The sequence below is a fragment of the Convolutriloba macropyga genome, chromosome 15, assembly GCF_964194025.1.
Source record: "Convolutriloba macropyga chromosome 15, txConMacr16.3, whole genome shotgun sequence".
In the NCBI taxonomy this organism is placed as follows: domain Eukaryota; kingdom Metazoa; phylum Xenacoelomorpha; order Acoela; family Convolutidae; genus Convolutriloba; species Convolutriloba macropyga.
The window spans coordinates 45,175,104-45,197,031 of NC_134482.1; the positions used below are offsets into that span (position 1 = coordinate 45,175,104).

General features: G+C 33.8%; 1 protein-coding gene across 7 annotated transcripts in view; it reads right to left on the reverse strand.

Moving 5' to 3' along the window:
* Nucleotides 1–21,928, reverse strand: part of LOC142354004 (transient receptor potential cation channel subfamily M member 3-like) — a 127,202-nt gene that overhangs the window by 23,143 nt on the left and 82,131 nt on the right. For all 7 annotated transcript variants that reach the window (XM_075406255.1, XM_075406254.1, XM_075406253.1 and 4 more), the window contains 3 exons: nucleotides 18,371–18,567; nucleotides 17,527–17,725; nucleotides 2,410–2,575 (listed from right to left, as the gene is read on the reverse strand). In XM_075406255.1, the coding sequence (XP_075262370.1) occupies nucleotides 2,410–2,575; nucleotides 17,527–17,725; nucleotides 18,371–18,567 (562 nt within the window). The remainder of the gene's footprint in view (nucleotides 1–2,409; nucleotides 2,576–17,526; nucleotides 17,726–18,370; nucleotides 18,568–21,928) is intronic.

Here is a 21,928-nt window from a genome sequence, read left to right on the forward strand (position 1 = left end):
TAGAATCTCAATAATCCTATTCGAACCGTTAAAATCAAGAGAAGGCCAATAATAGCCTCAGCAATCACTTTGCGGCTATTAACGTGGGGCAGATTGCTCTCAATCAACCGGCGATCCATTGACTTCGTCAGTAGCTAGACACGGATTAGTCAGGTTAGCTTTAACTTATTTGAAAGGGCGTGAGGTGAGCTTAGCGAGAAAATCAGCAGGACTAGAATAATTGCCACAAATTTTGTTTGAGAGCAATTAAACAGTCTCACTAACGGGACTAGTGGCTACTACTACCTACCACTAAACTGCCGCTACTATTGACGTAAATTGGCAAAAATCTCTAAAATTTGTTAAAATTTACGCTAAAAGTGATTAAAATAGAGCAAAGTATCAAATATTCTCTAAAACTTTAAATCTGGATAACTCCTCAAAAAATGCAATATTAACATAGCCGGCAGATTGCCGGAAAATAGTCGCTTGTGGCCTTCCATAATCAATTCCAAGATGTCAGGAGTAGCAAGAATCATCGATGGAGATGACAAATTAAAAAAACATAGCAGGCCAAGTCCCGACGTACAATTCAAAAAATTTTCAATGATTAATTAAAAAACTAGACCTAGAACGGATTAAGAGTGAAATGGGAAAACACCTTCTAAAATTTCACAATCAAAAAAATTTAAAAAAAACATAAAATCAATTTCAAAACGCTGCATGTGAACAAAAAACCGCTAACGAGAAACGGAATTTTGATTAAAACCAAAAACGGGGACTAAAATGAACTATGAACGGACTGGGAAAGCCATTTAAAAAACAATTCAATCCAAAATGTCAAAAAACACTAAAAATAGAAGTGAAATTGCTACATGAAAACAAAAAACCCACAAGCGAGAGAGCGAAATTTTGTTCAAACACCGTTTTCTCACTCCACTAAATTAGATTGAGCCCATTTCACGCCGCAAAACCACTCCTTTTTTTGCTCCACTTCTTGTTTGGGCCATACTCCAATCTGACTTCGAGAATCATGAAAATGTGTGAACAGAACTTAAAAAAAAATAGCCGGAAAAATTCCGGAAACGACTCGAAGTTGAAATCCACTTAAACGCCATTCAACTACTCGTCAGAAAAAACGTACCTCCACCAATTTATGATTATCTTGGAACAAAATACAAAACAAAAAACTAAAAACAATGAAAGCAAATCTGTTAAAACATGATAAAAAGTCTGAACAAATTTTGCCGTAAATTGATATCCAAAATAACTATCTCTGCCAAAATTACTTCATCAAAACAACTAGTACCTACTAAAACCCTTTATCAGAAGTTTTTTAAAATACTTGCAGCCAAATTATGAAAAAGTAGCTCTTTCAAACAACTTGAACTTAAAAACTAGAAAAAGTTAATATATTTATTTATATTACAAAAGCACATAAACCCAAACAAAAATTCCATTTAGCCAATAGTGTATCCAGATGCTCGCAAGACATTAGGCAACTCATAAAAGGCTTAGAAACTTGTCTAGAAAACAAAAAAAAAACGAAAAACTGCAAAATAAAATAATTTTCGCCATTTTTTGTCATATTTCTCAACAAAAAATTTCTCCATATCCACAAAACTGTAACCCCTTGATATCTAAAAATTGCTCAAATAATAGAAATATTTTCAACACACATTTGAGGCAGTAAAACAAAACAATCGTCAAAAAATCGCTAAAATTATCCGAAAAATCAGCAAATACGTAAAAAACCTCCGAATAGCATAAAATTCATGTGAATATCCAGAAACCTTCAAATTACTACCAAAACCAGCCTAAAATTAAAACAAAGTCAGATGCAAACGTCTTAACCAAAAAATGGCCGCACGTGAACAAAAAATTTTGCTCGCTCATAGAATTTTTTTCACACCTCAATTTCTCGCTCTCTAGAAAACAGCGATCAGAACAAAAATCCACTCTCTTTTTGCTCCACTCTTCATTTTTTTCAGCAAAAAAAATCAATAAAATTGATTAAAAAGAGGACTCTTCTTCGAGTCGCAAAAAACAGCGCCCCAATATAATTCAAATTCTTTGAATTGTAAAAACATCGATGCCCCCAATAGTAGTCGCTATCGCTTTGCGGCTATTAATCAAATAAACACCAAGAGTTTGAGGAGTCAATGGCAGAGTGGATTAAAGGATGGATAAGACATCGGGACTCAGTGAACCCGAGAAAAGTTTGAAAAGCTGCTGAAATTATGTAAGGTTTTTGTGCTAATACACTTTTTTTATTCAGCGCATTTCTGCGCATTTCCAATAAAGTTTTCGGAGAATTTCTCGACCCGGGAAGACCTCCCAAATTTTCTCAGGGAATGTTTGATTTAGCAGGTCTTAGCAGGCAAAATGTATTAATTTTCGTTTCAATGGGTATAGAGAACAGTCGGTCACCTTTAGAATAGCTTCGTCTAGCATGTAGTCAGGGTCGTCAATCTTGTAAATGACAACTAGGTCTTTCTTCCGACAGCACTCGGCTATGTAGTGAATGTAGGTGGCAGGGGTGAACGAGTCCATGCTGAACAACTCTCCGTGTTTCTTCTGGCTGCTCTGGTGGAAACTAAAACAAATCAACTCACGTGAAAAATGGCAGCTCCATTGGTACTTGATTGACTCACCAGTGGGGTGAGGTGGGGTGGGGTGGGGGGGGGGGGGTTTGGATGTGTTGAGGTGGTAGAAATATTTATTGCCTTGAGTGGAGGGGGTTACAGAATCTCGCTAATTCGAGTTCTAAGCCCACTATATCGCCCAAATTTGTCGCACAATTTTTAATATTTGTCTGGACCACATGGTATATATGCTAACACCTCAACCCGAACAATAATTTGAATGGTTTAACACAGCCTCTAGATTACCTGAAAAAGCTGTAAAGTGTCCCCAACAGTTTGTATTATGTTTAATAGTTATCGTGAAAAAACAGCCGAATCATTTTTGACCACATTTCGCGAACAGAAAAGTGCTAAAAAATCTTTGCCTCGTTGAAAATTTGTGCGCTGACTTCAATGTTTGCTGTCTTCATTTAACAACAGATAAGTTTATCAACATTTAAATTTCCATAATTTCCTCAGGTTTTCATACAACACTGACAAAAACTCTGAAATTTACGGAAATGTATTTTTTTTGTCTGGAAGTTTTTCATTACTTGGAAAATATCTATTAAATACGCTTTTTATGAAACAAGGAGGCTCAGTAATAAGCGTTCGCACTTAAAGTTCCCATCCCGCTAATAAAAATTTTTGGCATAATTGTCTACCAAATGAGGAACAGATAGAAAACCCCAAAAAGCTCAAGTAATTTTCAAAATATTGGTGTATGAATAAAAATATCGCCTCCAACGCAAATATTTCAGTGGAGTACAAAATGCCGCATTAGTTTAATGAGCATTGCAATTATTAGGAAACCGAGGGAAGACGAACAGCAAAATCAAACATCAACAACAAAAACAAACATTAAATATTTCCAAATCTTTATGTCGATTATAATAAAAACTAATAAAAAAGTCAAGATAGTGTCATAAAACTGAATCTGTACGATACAACTTCTACGTTACTAGAAAGATAAGGGACCATTCATAAGAAGGCTCGGTTACAATTGGACAAAAAACAACAAAAACGGCAAAGTTGAAAAATTCGCTTGTTTTTTAAATACAATTAATTTCAAAGGAAAGAAAATCAGCAGATATCAACTGAAAACATCCATATATAGACCTAAAGAGGACATTAAGACCTTTCTGAATTCATTTTTGTATGCATGCGGTTACAAAATGAACAACAAATAGGAACAGCAAACAAAAATTCATTTGAAACCTGCGAGAAAACGCTGTCGGAGCCGTTAAACCATATTTTGCCCCTCAAAATAAATTAAGTTGCCTTTTCCTCGAATGTGATTAATGTGGTTTGTGATTAGGTAAAAACTTAGAAAAGAGACTAGAAAAAAAGCGTAAAAGAGGTAAAATTAGGAAATACATTAGCAATTTTCGAAAACAACTATTTTTTTCAGAGTGATTAAAGGCATTAGCTACAATATGAAAAAGAAGAATAGGTTCGTTTGTTCGTTCAAAAGAAGCTGTTCAGACCTATAATTATTCATATTAGGTTCTAAGTTTACAAATAGAAGGTCAAATTTAGACAAAAATCAAAAAAGATTTTGTACTTTAGAAAGAAAAGATTTTGTACTCAAAAGATTTTGTACTTCAGAAAACTTTAGACTTTGTACTCTTGACCTTCTCATGACGCCAATAAATTCAACCTGTTTTTAAAGACACTAGGTAACAGATACAAACACACAAAAAAGAACAAAAATGCGAAGTTGAAAAGTTTTTTTTAACAATTGTTCTCAAAGACACGAAAGCCATCAGCTATCTACTCATATCAAACTATTTGCTCACCTAATTCTCGATGAAAAAACAATAAGACCTGTAACCCTCCAGAAAATTTTATACGACCAAAAACTACAGTGGAAACGACATTTAAAGACAAAAAATTTTTTTCTTCGAGAAAATTGTGTCGAAGCCATATAAACGTTAATCTTTACCTTAAAAGATTTTGATAAGTTCTATTTTGCTTTATTTGTAACGCCAGTATTTTTTAATAAAAGCTGTCAATAATGTGATAAAATAGGAAAAACACGAAAAAAAGTGAAAAAAGGGCAAATGCTTAAAAACAAAAAAATTTTGTAAAATCAGGCAATATCAAAGCCAGAAAATCATAGCTCAACGCGTAAAATTGCCATAAAATTTAGAGGTTTGTTGCTAACATTAATTAGGAGAAAATTAGTGGCTAAGTTCAAAAGCTATTGTTTATTTTAAAATCAAACAACTATAAAAGTCAAAACGACCACAAGCTTTTGAGTTTAAAACTAGACATTTTAATTTGAAACTGCTTGGGAAGCCAAATGGATCTATCACCATTGAGCTTTGATTTGAATTGTTCCGTATTTTGTTTAACAGAAAAAGAAACGTATATAGCAGAACCTTTTAAAAAAGACCGACTGATTACAATCCGAAAGGTTTTTGGATTGTAACGCTCCAAGATTGGACCAAAACTGGCCTTTTTTGCTGTTTGTCCCTTGAAAACAATTCATTGTTTCGAATATAGATCAGAGAAGTTTATTTTGTACAATTTCATTTAAAAAGTTTAATTTATTTTGAAACGTTTAGCCAAGTTTTCAGCCAAAAAAGATCAATCAAAATAGTCCAACAAGATTTTTTTGTCTTTGAAAATCAAATCAACAACACTATTGTTAACAATTTTAACTTTTTAAAGCAAAAATAACTAAATTTTAGGCAAAACCTCCGGAAATTGTGAATAGAAATAACGCAAATAATGTGAAATCAGGTAGTGTCAAAGCCACAAAACCATAACTCAACGCGTAAAACGGCAAAAAAAATTGAAGATTTGATCAGAAGAAAGAAGGAGAATTCTTTTTTGCTGACACTCAGCCAAAGTTTGACCAAATTAAGAGAAAAATACTGGCTAAGTTCAAAAGCTCTTGTTTGTTTAAAAATCAATAAACTTTAAAAGTCAAAACGACCACCGGCTTTTGAGTTTAAAAATAGATGTTTTAATTTGGAACAGCTTAGGAAGCCAAATGGATCTATCACAAGTAAGCTTTGGTTTGAATTGTTCTGTTCTTTAATTAACAGAAAATGGACTGACTGATTAAAAACCGAATTGTAACACTCCATGATTGCAATAAAACTGGCCTTTTTTCTGTTTGTCTCTTAAAAACTTTCATTGTTTCCATGATTATAGGTACAGATAATTTGTTAGTAAAAAAGATCAAAAAAATGCTGCGTTTTTTAAAACCGTCAAAATAAGTTAGCAAAAAACGGCAAAAATTAATTCCAGAGGAATCTCAATGCATTTGGAAGCAGGACTAGCCCCTAAAGATAAATCAAAATAGGCAACAACACTTTTTTGTCTTTGAAAATCAAATCAACAACGCTATCGTTAACAAGCTTAACATATTTCAGCAAAATTAAATAAATTTTAGGCAAAACCTCCGGAAAATATGAATAGAAATAACGCAAATCAGTCTCAATACTCACAAAATCTTTTAAATTCCAAATTCTACGCTGGACGGCCTTTTTAATGATACCACTCACAACTCTCTGCGATGAATATACCGCCCGGTCAAAATTGTTCGAACAAAAAAACCTATTTGAGTATATAGTTCCTCCCCCTCAAGACGGGTCTGAACAATAAAAACGCACAATAATCTTATCTGCAAGAGTTGCTGTCAACAACTGATTGTTTTGCCAGAAGTGATCAAATCTAGCAAAACCGAATAATTGAAGGATAGCAGTGATAGAGCAAATCCAGCCGGTCGCAGGAGGCACACGGTCCCTGCAGATTATTAGTCTTCCAGGCTTGAAGCAATTTTTAATGATACACCCACCGACCCACCGTTTTCGAGGCTGGAAACTTCAGTTGGCGAAAATTGATTCACAACAATCAGAAACACCCATATCCAAAATTAAGTGCTCCTTATGATCTGATATTTCTGAGTTTTATGTGAAAAACAAAAGAGAAACCAGATTATGTTAACCCTTTTTCTGAATTGTGAAATGAATTTAAATAATTCTAAATAATTTGTAAATAATATGAGTGTCTTTTACCCATTATATAAACGATCGCTTTCTAAATTTACCAATCAAAAACGATCAAAAGCAGATTAAAATCACTCATTTCCCAAGTAACTTTGACTGTTTTTGTCCAACCTGGTTAACTGGGATGTACATAAGATTATACACGATGCATAAACTTTAAATTCCTTTAAGAAACTTAATAGAATTGTTAATTTTATAGCAAATGCTCTAGATATGCCAAAAAATGTACAATAAACGTGAAGCTAGAAATTATCCATTTAGTTTAAACAATATTTGTAAAAATGCATTTTACTAGAAGCGAAAAGAACGGCAGCCAAACAAGCTCTGAACAATACCGTTTGATCCTGGTCGTGCAAGAGGTGGGTGCCAGACCCACTTGGGTTGCTTTTTAGAGGGGCCACACTCAATTGCCCAGCGCATTTGTGTGTTCTAGACGTGCTTTTGTCGCGAAATGGGACAAATTTCTCTCAAAAATTGCCAATGCAGCTCTTCTCTCACAAAATTGACTCGAAATTGAAAAACAATTTTAAGTTTTTTTATGGCGATAAAAAAGCAGAATAAAAAGAAAAAGCCTAACAATTCAAATTTAGCATACATTATCAAAAACTCAGTTTAATGATCGCATTATGTATGGTAACGTATTGGTTGATTTTTTGTTGTTGTTATTATTGTTTTTTGTTGTTATTGTTATTATTGTTGCTGTTGTTGTATAGCAAGCACCTTTAGTTTCCGCCAGATAGGTGATCAAAGTCAATGGAAAATTCCTGAAGCGTATTTCCGCAACTATCGTAATGGCGACTCCGAAAATAATTGAAGTCAAGTTAACAATTGGTAATTTAATTTGTAGTTACCAAATCACCTAGTTCGAAAAGTTCACACTCGAGGCGTAATTGATCACATCACAATTTGACCTTCAAATTTCGGGTATAAAAGCTGCTGAATTGAAAATATTTCTTGAAACAACTATAACAAAAAAGATTTTGTTAATTAGGTTTATTTTTGATTAATTTTGAAAAAGATTCCGTTGCCAATAATTTTCAAATTTCTTTAACATGATCTTTTGTTAATAAATGCCTCACTATTAATAGCGATTTATTTGTGAGGGACAAATAGTTTTTTACTATTCAAATATATTAATAACTACGGAAATTTACGTTCATTTTTGGTTTTTACTTTAAATATAATTTTATTTAATGATTCAAATTAGACTTAAACTATGTGGTAGACAGTAAGTGTTGTGAGCCAAAAAAAGCATTGACATAGTCACCTGAAAAAACTCTGACACAGATATTAGACTGAACCGAAAACTAGTGATAGACTCAATGTCAAATGTTTGCATAACATACGATTTGATAGATCCATGATATATTTCAATTTGGAAAAATCAAAATTATTTCAAGGATCTCTTTCACTGAGAAACACATTCAAAACAATTGTATTTTTACATAATGGCTAAAAACAGTTTTCTATATTTCGTGGTGGGAAATAAAACATTTGCTGGGAAATAAAACAAAAAAGCATTAGATTAAACATGTTCAACAAGAGAATGAAGTTCGAACAAGTCAGAACACACTTTCGTTAATAGTAAAGACTTATATCACGATTTATTGGAAGGCGTTTACATTATTGTATGGATAATAACCGTAGTGTGACTTGGGGCGGAAATTGTCGTTTACAGTTATCAAAACTATAATAACAATTTCCGCCCCAAATCACACTACGGTTATTATCAATACAATGATGTAAACGCCTTCCAATAAATCGTGATATATGTCTTTACTATTAGCGAAAGTGTGTTCTGAGTTGTTCAAACTTCATTGTCTTGATGAATATGTTTAATTTAATATTTTTTTGTTTTATTTCCCAGCAAATCAGGTGTTTCATTCTGGCTCTTCTGCTCTTGACCTCAATATTTCCCGCGTCAAAAGCAGGAGAACATTTGGTAATTGTAGGTTTAAAACCTTCAAGGCAGTTAGGAATAGTACAATGTATGAGCAAAGCTTGCAACAAATTCTTTTTATAACACAATTGAGTTGCATATGTTCAATAAACTATTTCTGCCTTAACATATGTGCTATATCGCTGCTTCTAGCAGGCGATGTTGAAATCAACCCAGGCCTTATTGAAAACTACCGCTCAACAGTCTTGAGAGCACAAAAAGCAAAAAATGAGCTCAAAATTTTTCATTTGAATTCCCAAATTTTTAGACAAGAAGAAACATCAACTAAAAAATCTGATTGATGACTTGGGTTGAAACAGTATTTACTGCTTTACAGAAACTTCGTTCACTGAAATGACCATGAAAAGTTGTACAAACCTGACAAAGAAAATTTCTGCTGCTTTATATACGATAGGAAATTAAGGAATGAAAACAAACTTAGAAGAGGAGGTGAAGTAATGATTTTGGCCCCGAAACATTTATCATCAAAAATACAAAACGATCTAAACAAATTGTCAAAACGGTTTGAAAGTCTTTAGATTAGTCTAAAACAACCTCACAAACAGAACCTACTACTTAACTTGACGTGTTGCCCAAGCAAACAACAAAGCAGGCAAATTTCTTGATGAGCTTGCTATAAACATTGATAACGTTGTTTCACGAAACAAGACAATGGTTTTAGTGGGGGACTATAATACAAACTATTTTAAAGATGTCAAAAAACAAAGTTTGAAGACCATTTTATTACCGTATAATTTAAAAGTTCAGAACAAAGAAGTTCCAAATCGTATTAGTAGAAATATTTTTACCAGAAGTCTTATTGCAGACAATTTTACCGTGAACAGTACTAGAGTCTTTGACAATGCTATTTTTGGTTACCATTTTGCTACATTAAGTTTTCTAAATTACATAAGGATCAGCAAGCAGCTCAGCACAAAAAAAAACGGTCTTGATAAAAAAGATTACAAGTCAGAACAGTTCAGACAATCTTTGTATTCATCAAATTGAGATAAATTATATCAAACTTCGGATATTGATGTAATGTTTGATCTCTTTACTAATACATTTGTTCAAGCACTTGAGAAACACGTTCCAATAGAAATGTGTTTTATCAGAAATGACAAAAACAATTTTTCTCTATCAGAAAAAAAGATATCTAATACTACAAGACAGCTGATGATTAATCGTGAAAATTTCCTGAACTATGATAAATTAAAACAATTTTTCTATTGTCAAGAGTATTCAAATACTTCTTTTAGTGAAGATTACAAAAAAATTTATCAGAAATTAATTGAGGCCGCTGAAAGCGACAGGAAGAAATGGTTGCTTATTAACGAGATCAGAAACTCGAAAAAAACTCAGCCGAACATAATATGCTTGAAAAATGTGTTCAACGACTATGTCAAAGACCCTAAGAGAATATCCAAATATCCAATCTTCTGAACTATAGGTTTTCACTACTAGTTAAATTTTGCGGGTCAGAGAAAACTCCTCCAAAGCAAAAACGCTTGACTTGGAAACAATTTTCGTTTAGATTTGTCACCGAAAAAGAATGCTATAAAGTCACTTGGTAGAATTAAACCTCTTTGTCAATCTCTTATTCCCGCATGGGCTCTTAAAGATGCGAGTCCAATTTTTACTCATCATCTAAGCTACATTGTGAACAACTGCATAAAGGAACCTTATTTTCCCAAATGCCTTACAAAAGCCCATATAATACCGCTTTTCAAAAAAGGTGACATTGAAGAGCCGAATAATTATAGACCAATATCAATTACCCCCTGTCTGTCTGAAGTAATTAAAACCCTTATGAGAAATCAAATCAAACATTATTTGAATGTTAATCGCCTTTCCAGTAAACATCAATATGGTTTCAAGAAATAAAGATCTACAAAAGGATGCAATAATGTACTCAACATAGTTTATCAGAAAAGAAACAGATAAAAACAAATTTGTAACAGCAGCGTTCCTTGTTCTCTCCAAGGCATTTGACTCAATCAATCATGAAATACTAGGAATCAAGCTTGATAATCTGGGCTTCGACACATCTGCACTGAAATTAATTGGTAGTTTTCTGTCGGATCGAGTACAGTCAGTGGTATTAAACGATATTTATTCAGACAGTTTAAGTGTTGCAAAAAGTGTTCCTCATGGCACTGTTTTTTTACGTCTTTTGTTCATTATCTATATCAATGATATGCATGAACAAGTTGACAACAAAGCAGAGCTAATTCAATATGCAGATGACACAGTTATTTTCACATCTGGCGATTCAATTGAACAAAGCAAAAACGAGCTCTCATCATGAGCTATGAAATTAACCAGTTAATTCAAATAACATCAACTGAGTTAAAACGCTTCAAAAACTGAGTTTATAGTTTTTATCAAAGTCACAAGAAAAAATCAAAAGGAAGTTCTGAAAATTGATGGCGCTCTGGTTGAGGAAAAACAGGAAATCAAGTACTTAGGCGTTCACATAGACAATAGATTGACGTTCCAGAGCGAAGTCAAAATTTTGTTTAAAAAATGGCCCTTAAAACAAAAACCATATAAACAATTCGCAACTCTTTACCAAGATCATCTTTAAAACTAATCTTGAATGCTCGTTTGTAATCTTGAAGCTTGTTTTGAGTCGCTTTCATTACTTTGCCGTAGTCATTCAATCGATTGGAAAAAATCTTTTAGTGTCAAGAGAAAAACAAGTCAACTGGGCCTTGAAAACTTCTTTTTATTGGTCGAAATTTGAGTCAACCAAAGAACTGAGATTAGAACATAATATTTTACCTATAAAACTTTTTATTGAAAACAAAATACTATTACATTTTTGGAAAATCAAATTGAGCCAGCTATCTGCTTTCTCCCCAAAAACGAAAAACGGGTCAATCGCTTGCTACTTGGCCAGTAGTACAATCACGCCAAACAAAAACTCTTTTGTGGAACTGTAAGTTCAAAGGCCAAAAATTACAAAACTGCGTTACTCGTACAGCTATCAAGGATTGGAATGCCTTACCAGAGTCAATAAGAAACAAAGAACAGAAAGATGACTTTAAAAGTAAACTGATTGCTTATCAAATTGATAAATACAAATCAAGACCAGACTTTTTTCATTTATGAACCAATCAGTCTTGGCATGGTTTCAAATTCATTAGCACCAGATTTGCTGGGATCACGCCTTGTGTTTAATCTGATAAAAAACTTTGATCAACAATAAATTTTCTCGGTTCAAAATTGTACGTTCACTGTTATAAACATAAAGGATTTTTGCATGTAAAATTTACATTAAAATACACTTCTGATTGCGTAATTTGAATGTGTTTTCTTATACTGGCCAGAATTTATGTGTTCCTTTTTTTGGTCCTCCATTCTTCAATTCGCAGAACCTGCATAAATTCGATGGCTGTTGAAAAAAATTGCGAGGAGCGATAAAATTCGCCTCCTATCCGGATTAATAAACAGAAATTAAGTAATTTGATGTCCGATTAAACGGGGGAGGCGTTTGTTATCTTGTAAGATCTTGTAAGATTTTGTCAGATTCTTACATGATAAGCATCAACCTTAAAAGAATATCAAAAGATAATATCTTTTGTCTTAAAAGGGTTTTCCAAGCAAAAAAGTGCTTGATCAGATTCGGAGTTGATTGACATATAAAAAAAACTATGACAAATTTTTTTCAACGGGGTAACAAATAAATTCTATATGTTAAACCACATACTGACAAATACATTAAAACGCAGTTGTAATCTAAAAGTAAGAATTTAGATTTTTTTATTGCATTCCAATTTTTTTTTGACAAAAATACTCAAACACAAATAAATACTCTTGCGTTTTTAATAGATTGAAAAAAAAATACTGCTCAAAACATTCTGAAGAGACGGTAACTTCACCGGAGCAAACTTGAACTTGCAAGAGTTGTGTAAAATAGACATTCCTCCTGTAAGATGTTATAAGATAAATATTTTTTTCAAATTTTTCCGAGATCTCAAAAGATAACCATCTATCACCAAAAATTGCGAGATTTTACAAGTTAGTAATTTCGTATTGTCCCGAGAAATAGCTAGGTCGAACGAATTGTGAACCAATACTGAACACAATGGAATAATTTTTCAAGTTAGAAAAATTTTCTCTCTATTTAGCTCCTTATTTTTACTAACGTTCATTCTTTTAAAAATACGAAGCTCTATTTTTTTGTTGAAATCATGTGGACAAAATTTTTAAATAAATTGTTTATGAGATTGTATACATTAGCTTAATAAAAATGTAAACCAACTAGGGCTAAGGTGCCATGGCTATCCCGCTAGACTATGGTTCAGGAGTTCATTTATTTGAATCCGTTTCGAGCAAACAACACGTTGTAGTTGATGCTTATAGTATAAAACATAAATCAATCACAAAACAAATTTGACTAAAATCTTAACTGACATTGAAACAGAATCTATAAAAACGGAAAAAGTATTGTATGAAAAACCGTATTAGAACAATTTTTAAAAGGCTAGCGTACCCGGAGGTTGCTGGAAATACTGCACATAAAGAAACTTAGAATTTTCTGGAGATACAATGTTTCAGAACTGAATGAAATTTTCACTCTTGAAATGTGCTGGTTCAGCGCTGAAAAGCTCTGCGACTCAAGTCCGGGTAGCTACTTCAAGTTTTTGGCGGAAACAGATTTGAAAAAAAGTTTTTTTTGGATCAAAATAGATGTTTTTTTTCAGGTATAAAATGTTTCAAAATAGCTAAAAAATAAATAACTTGGTTCAGTCCCTACCAAGTGTATCAAATAAAGCGATTCATGCGGGGAATTCTGGGAATTTTAACATTTCTCGAAAAATATAAATTTCCGGGAAAATCGGGAATCATAAGATTTCCTTACAAAAAATAACAAGGAAATCCGGAAATTTTTATAATTTTTTGGGACATTTACATGCAAACATTTATTGGGACATTGTACGGAGAAATATTCTGAATGCGAAAATTAGACTGAAAATGTCTGACTGGAACGTAGATTTGAATCCTGAAACAGAGATCATTTAGACAAACACAATCCTTGAATTCTCAAACCTTCGTTGGCAAAGTTTTTCAGGTCTCCGTTTGATTTTACTATTGATTTTTTAAAACCTAAAATAAATTTCTGGACAAAAATTTTACGTTTTCCAATTGATCTCGCTCAATTAATCTTTGAAAGTTTTTGTCTGGGAATTAATACTAAAGATGATTTTCGGCAGCATATAGATCAAATAAAAAAAAGCGTCCATTGCAAAATGGTAACCAAGCATTTGGAAACGGAAAGTCAATATGGATAAGAAAACTGATACCAGTTGCATAAAGACAACCACAGAGTAGTCGAAATCTTTGTTGTCACTATTTTCCATATTTTAGGTTAAGGTTAACTTCTTGAGACTGTGAAGTATATTTTTCAAAAAGTCCTTTTTCAAAGCAAATATCTCGACAATTTTTCAAGGTTTTTCACTTTTAGTCAAAATTGAAAACAGAAAAAAATCGTTTTTATTAGCTTAAAGTGAAAACAACCACATAATTTTTTTCTGCTACAGGTTAAAAAAAGCCAAGATGTAAAACTTTGTCCAGTTATCCAAAAGGGACAAGATCCCTGATTTCTTCTGTGATCTTCCGTAATTCCCGGGTTTCCTGTCAAAAAATCGTGAAATTTCTTGCAAATCATGGCATGGATTCTAACATCCTCGTTTTCACGATATGAGTAGAACAATTTCTCCCAAAAATTGTGCAAAAAATTTCTGGCGTCCTTGAGGGAAATGCAGCGTCTTACTCCACCGTACCCCAACTTACAATCCCAGATAAGTTTTCCGGTAAGATCCCTGGATTTTACCGACTGGCTTCGAGGATCTTTGACGGGAAACACCGGGATCTTATTATAATTTCCGGTGTTCAAAACACTCGGCTGCAGCTGGTAAAGGGCATTAAAACTCTGACGTTTGAATCAACTGAGTTCAATTTTTACAACAAATTATTATCAAACAATTTAAACTGAGGTTCAATTGAAGCAAATTATTTCTTGGAGCTCTATTGTGGTCGGGGTGTTTTTTCTAACAAATATAGTGTTACTTATTTTCTGTGGGGTTTATTTTTTAGGTTCTTACGAGCATTAAAATTATCACAACTGGGAGGGCTTTGAGAATAAAGAAGTTTCCCTGAAAAGCCGTCAAGTATTGTAAAAAAATTATAACACTTGTGGTAAATACTAAATATAGTCTGCCCGGGTTGAATTTTTCCGCCCAAAATGATGTAAGAGTTGGGCTGCAATGGGAGGATTTTTTAGGAAAATGCAGCTCAAAACTCTTACGTCTTTTTGGGCTGCATTGGGCTTCCAAGGGGGGTAAAGTGGTGTAAGAGTGAGGGGTTAAAAGACAAATTAACCCCCCACTCTTACATCTTTTTTGGTCTGCCAAGGGTGGTAAAATGGTGTAAGAGTGAGGGGGTAAAAGACAAATTCCATTCAGGGGGGTAATTCCTTAAAAGTCCTCCCATTGCAGCATATTGCAGCCCACTCTTACATGACAATTCCAGTCATGGGGGGTAATTCCTGAAAACTCCTCCCGTTGCAGCCCACTCTTACATGGCAATTTCAGTCATGGGGGGTAATTCCTTAGAAGTCCTCCCATTGCAGCCCATTGCAGCCCACTCTTACATGGCAATTTCAGTCAGGGGGTAATTCCTTAAAAGTCCTCCCATTGCAGCCCAGCTCTTACATCATTTTACCCCCTCTGAACAAATAAACCCCAAACTCTTACATCAATTTACCCCCCATAGACAAATTGGATCTTTTCCGTTTGTGCCCCCCCAGTACGTTATGCTCCCCCCAGTTACAGAGCACGTGCCATTACATAGTAAATCATCATGTAAAAATATGGCACGTGCGTCTGGGGGGCGCAAATAATATGCACCCACTAAGCTGGGGGGGCACAAACGGAAAAGATCCGACAAATTGCCCCCCATTTTTACATCAAAATGGGAGGATTTTAGGGGGGACATTCAACCCGGGTGCCTTTATGTTTCAAAGTTTTCGAGCTAAATTTTTTACATAATTTCAAAATAATTGATTCAAAATTTCAACAAAAAAGTTGCTTCAAGTTACCACTGATATTGAATAAATCTTTTTCGCTCACCTCAAAGAAAAATTTTTGATAAAGTTGGAATATACGCACGTAGGAATATTCCCTGATATGCACAGACTAGAACGAGGCCTCCTGCTAAAATTTCATAACAGAAAAATTATTTAAATAAAAGCTGAATTCCTTTCCGTCTCTGATTGAGCTTGGAGAGGTCTCGGAAAATGAGGAAATTAATTATTTCTAATTCTTCCCCAGGCCTAGGCCTCGACTTATGAAAAAATTTTCAAAGTCTAGTAGGGGGCCAGTATTGACTATAATTGCACGGTCAAGTTTCCTAGTTGAAGTCGAGCTAATATCTTTTTATGGGTCGAGATAAAGTTTCATAACGAGGAAAGTCAAGCTAAGGTCTCTTCATGGCTCCACCATTAGTCTTTTCATAAGTCTGTTTTTTCAGAATTCGAAATTTTTATTTTTTCTGCTTCTTACATACAGAAGTAGAACCGGTGCAGGACTAAATAGCTGTGCACCAGAGGAGAAGTTCAACTTAAGAATCAGTTGGAAAACTGTCAAAATGCTTAAAAATTTTGTCAAAACTTAAGATAAATAGTTGTGGCAGCTTGAGTATATTACCGCATTACTTGATTCGATGAAACCAGCTAGTTTATGTGTATTGGTCCTAGTCCAATTAGGAGCATACATGCTGACTACGTTATATGCAATATTGCACGTAAAATTTTAATGGCAAGAAAGCAGACATATGAAAACATAGCTGGCAGATTGCCAGAAAATAGCCGCAACAGCTTCGTAGATCTGCAGTCCCAAAAAACAGTAATAAAGACAGATCAAGAAATTCGTCTTTTCATTGCGGCTGATATGTTATTGTTTTGATTAAAAATATGTATAAATTTTTGCTGCCTCTATTAGCTGTTCTCTAATAACCTTCATTTAGAGTGACACACACACCCATTTGATCTTATGTCTTTGAATTAAGGTAATTAAAAGTCAATTTGAAAGTGAAGAAGTCATTTTTGTGAGTGAGGAAGTCAAGTGTGACCAAATATTTAATCACGCAAATGAACAACAAAAACTCGCTCCACTAAGAGCGAAAAATGACGTCACGCATGGACTTCAGTTGAAACTGCATGAACGAATGAACAAAAAGCAGATTTGAAGTGGTTGTGACGTCATATGGTCGTAAAAATCGCAACGACGAAAAAACCAATAGAAGGCCAATAATAGCCTCAGCTATCGCTGTGCGGCCATTAAAGACCAATGATGAACCCATTAAAAGACTTTTAATCGATTTTGTTCAAACATTGTGTCGAGCTTAGGTCTAGCCCAATTTTTGGGTCGATCTAAAGTCTTTTGTAAAATTATGGGTCCTGCTAAAGCCTTTTGCGAAAAATCTGAGTCGAGGTAGAGTCCAGAATGTCTTCAAATCTACCTAAAATCTTTTCATAGCTCAAATGAGTCGAGTATGGTCTTTTCATAGGACATTTTTGGTCAAGCATTGTCTTTTCATAAGTCTGTACCTAGACCTGGGTGGTTTCTAACTTTCATTTAGAAACTGTTAGGTAAGGCTATTTTTGTTCAAAGTTTTTCAGTTTTTCTATTTAAATTTCTCGCTAAATTTGCGGTCAAGCTCAAACCTTACCGCATTTCTTCGAGTCTACAATTATGGAAGTATTGCTTTTGCAGCACCCTGATAAAAAAATTTTATAAGTTATGTTACCAAGAAAGTGTTACTAACTAATAATGTTACTATTATTACTAGTAATAAATACTATGTTACTAACTAATAATGTTATTATTATAACTAGTAATAAATACTATGCTACCAACTAATAATTTTCCTATTATTACTAGTAATAAATACTAACTTTCTCTCCATGATGGATGCGATTTTCTGGCACTGGAGGGCAGTGAGAATTTGGTGAGTGTACTTTGAGTTCGTGATATGGAGCTTGATGGCTAGAGTGAGTATGTCCGCTGCGTCCCCTGACCCCTCACACACCACCACTGGGATTGAGTTGGCCAGGGCTCTGGCTGCACGCTCGAAGCAGTCGTACTCACCACCCACTGTAAATATTTAATAACCCAGTCCAGTTATGATATCCTCAAAAATGGGGACGGGTATGAGTGAGATATGGGGCGGGGGATGAAGCCCCCGCTAACAGAAAAAAGTTCAGAAGTTTGAAGTTATTTCAAGCTCAGTGCTTAAAATAACAAAATGGCAAAGCAGTTCAGAAGTTTAAATTTCGTTAGTTAAAAAACGAATGACGTTCAACTGTTTTTCACGTGTTATTTCAATTTTGTCATATTGGCATATTGTGAACGTCGGGCCTAATAGTGCCTGTAGCTGATAGAATTATTCTTATACGCACCCCCCCCCCCCCGCCGGTCTCAGAATAGCCTTTTCACGTTCAATTTGATTGGTGGCTGTGAAGGCGAAGAAGGGTTGGGGTTAATTTTTTTTACTTCTTTGCGCAACTGAGGATGATGGTAATAAAACTTTATTTCCCAAAAAGCTGTAAAAGTTGCAAAAATTTTTGTTTGTCACTTTGTAATCTTCGAATCATGACTACTTGTAACAATGTGTACATCACACCATTAAAAGCGTGTGGTGATGTCAACGATTTCAAAGATGGGCTGATCTTAACACAGAGGATGGTTTATTTGTGGGGGGGGGGAGGGGAGGGGGGGGGGGGGTAAAATTTTGATTACCTAGTATGAGAACAAGCGGTGTGTTGAGGCCGTTTTCGTGTGAAATGAATGTCTCGATATCACATCGCATGCTCACTTCCTGCTTGGTCTTGTCTTTGATCCCACAATCGGCCAGGATCAGGTTGATGTTCTGGGGGTTGAGGGGGAAAGAGTACTTCTGCAGTTTGTCACGTGGAGAGGCTTTGGTCACGCGACACCTGTGCAAATTAGAAAAAAAAACAAATTTTCTACATCGGTTATTCGAAATTTGGATTGTTCAACTTTAAAATGTACGAAATAAAAACAGAAAAATCAAATAAAGGTGTAAAAAAACGGAAAACGAACGATCAAATTTATAAAACAATTGTAAGTGTGAAGTGTTTGAAAATGGAATCTGTTCTCTGGAAAAATGGTTAAAACCAATTCCAGGTGTTTAAAAGGGGGAAAAATACTGTTTACAAACAAATGATCGCATGGCAGATCTAACTCAAAAACCTGGTGGTCTTCTCACCGATTTTTCTCATAAAACAAAAAAGCCAGCAAATCAGACAATAATATAAAAATACCCGTGCGACATAGTTTTTCGGGGGTGCGGGAAACGCAGGAGAAAATGCTTCATTACATGAAAAAATACGAAATCTTTTACTATTTTTTGGACTTTGTTCCTCAAACACCTCATGTAATATTCTACAGAAAGGAAGTATTGGGATTAAATTAAACAAACAAAAATTCCTTTTCTTCTGTCCAAAAATTGTATGGAGAAGTTTTCTTTGTCCTCAATTTGCTGTTACGGTAGTTTTCTTTAAAAAACTCTCTAATGAGGCCACTCTATTGAGCTATGGAAAAATCTTGAAATTTATAACTTTGCGCAAGTTCCTGACATTTGACATTCATCATGTTTATCTCCAAAAACTCATAGATCGATACTTAACTCGAAGAATGCGAAAATTTTCATCGACTTTGGGAACCGGAATACAAAATTAAGTGAAACCACTGTCGTCGTTTTTTGAGCTCAACTTAATTGTTTTTCAACATCTCCTACTGTCTCTCAGTATCTCGAAAAATTACTTACATAGTTCAACCAAAAAATTGCTTATGAAAAGGATTGCCTACAAATACCTCAAACCCAAAGTATCAGTAACTTAATTTGTCTGTCTATGAGATGTTATAATGCAAACAAAATAAAATCTCCGTCATTTTACGTCCGCGTACTCAGTGAAGAGAAAAAAAAACAAGAAAAAACCATGAACTCTGATAGATGCTGCATTCAATTACATTTTCAGTCGTGTTAGTTCGGTACTGTCCTCACATCGGAACGTCTTTGGAGCAACTTTTGACTGACAATTTCAAAGAAATTTTGAGATCAGTTTTTTAATCAATGAACAATATGTTTTATGTGACTTAGAATGTGAGGATTAGTTAAAAACTTCAACGGTTCAGCAAAATTTTCTAACTATCGGTATTGTGAATTGAAAACATATTGATGAAAAATGAGTAATGTGGATAGTTTGATTATTTTCTAACTATCGGTATTGTGAATTGAAAACATATTGATGAAAAATGAGTAATGTGGATAGTTTGATTTAAGAATTGTTAAAAGTTCATTATAGCTGTCTAGTTTTAGAAAAATCTTAATTTTCTTAAAATTATTGAATTGAGATATAGATATTCGCGTAAAGTGAGCAGTTATTCAGGACATAATATTTAGTCTTCCAGTGATCTTTAGAAATGCATTTTATAAATGCAGTTTATAAACTTTATAAATGCACTTAACTAAAGGATCAGTTTTCACCTGATTTTTTTCTGCAATCCTTTTTTCCTCGTGCTATCTTTTGTTTCCTGTGTTAAAGCTGTGAATTTTTGGTCTATTTCAAGAGTACTTAGGGTATAAAAAATGTGTAATTTATTTTCTTGCGCAGATTTGAAAATTTTGATTCATTAAGTACGCCTCCGAAAACTGATAGAGAATTAGAAATGAGAATTCAATGAACTTCAAGAACCAAAAAAAGAAGCTAAGTGAAACAACTGTTGTTCTTTTTAAGTCTAATTGGAGTGTTTTAATTTTCAGAGTCAATTCTTTTAGTGAACGCTAAAAAACGCAGCGCATATATTAACCTTAATTTTCTTTTTTACTTCCAGTTCTCTCAAATTCCCAACAGTTTTTTTTGCAAATGGCAACGGACGAATTGCTTACAAATATTACTGCAGATACGCAATTTCTGTTTATGTTATGCTAACATGTTATAATGAATACAACTTCACACTGCCACTCGAATATGGGCCACCTACTCAATCACCAATAAAAACAATAAAAAGTATTGAACTTTGATAGATTCTGTGTTCAACTACTTCTTCTCAATATTTAGTTGTTCTTGACCAAATATTTTTTGAAACAGTAAAGCTTTTTGAAATGAATTCTTTGTTGCAGTGAAAGTCAAAGTTATTCTGGATGATGTTTTTCGGATGAATTTTCCATCGACAGCTCAGAAATTGAGGTGCTGTGATTTTGAACTGCAAGATCAATTAAAGCCTTCGACGAATCAGCAACTGTTTCTAAACATACGATTTATGATTTTTTTAAAAAATTTTCTTGTTTTACGTGTAGTATGAACCACTTGCTTCAAAAACCGTTGACGAAATTCCTTGAGATACTTGTTTGGTTTCCCTATTGTAATTGTCTGATCACAAATGTCGTGGACTTGAAAAATTGATTTTTCACGCAAAGTAAGTTTAAATTTTTTAACCTCAAAGCTACTGAAATCTTCATTTTTGGCGCAGCTTTTTTTTGAAATAATTGAAGCATATTCATATTTTCATCAATTAGCTATTTTGACATCCATTTTTGTGGCGTTCTTTCTGACCCGTCAAACAAAATTTCTGGATCAAAAAGTAAGTATTTACCTGAAAAACTTTCGATAAATGAGAAAATTTAAAATCTATTAACAAAATCCTGTTAAGCGCAAATTTATGGTATATTGTGAAATATTTTTTTTAGAAATTCTTGGTTTTAGATTTTCTTTCAGTGTCTTGAAATCATTTAATATCCTTTACACATTCAAGTTCCTGTTTTTTATCCAATGCGACGGATTGTTTTTCATATTTTTGCATGATAAGCATTCCCAATGAACCGAGTTACCTTTCTCAGTTTTCTTTCTTTAATTGAATATCTAATTTATTCATTTAAATAAACCTTTTCCGATAATGCAGAAGTAGCAACTTGAAACTTGAAATATACCGGCATTATATCGCATCCGAATAAACTGTCTTTAATCTGTTTTTAGAGTTAACATTCAGTTTTTAACGCTTCACATTTCTTTGCTCAGATTTAACCGTGGTCTTATCTTTTTTGACAATCATAAAGTAAAGCTCTAGTTAAGCAATGACAACAAGACGAGCCAAAATTAGTTGGATTAGTTAAACAAAACCTGTTTTATTCCAACCCACACAGTGTGAACAAATAATGTTGAGCCATGAACAAACAGAAAAGAGACCGCCTAAAAAATTAAAAGCTACAGACGGCGCGGAATAAAAGGTCACAAGACTACAATTAATTAATGAAAAAGTACAAGATAACCAAGT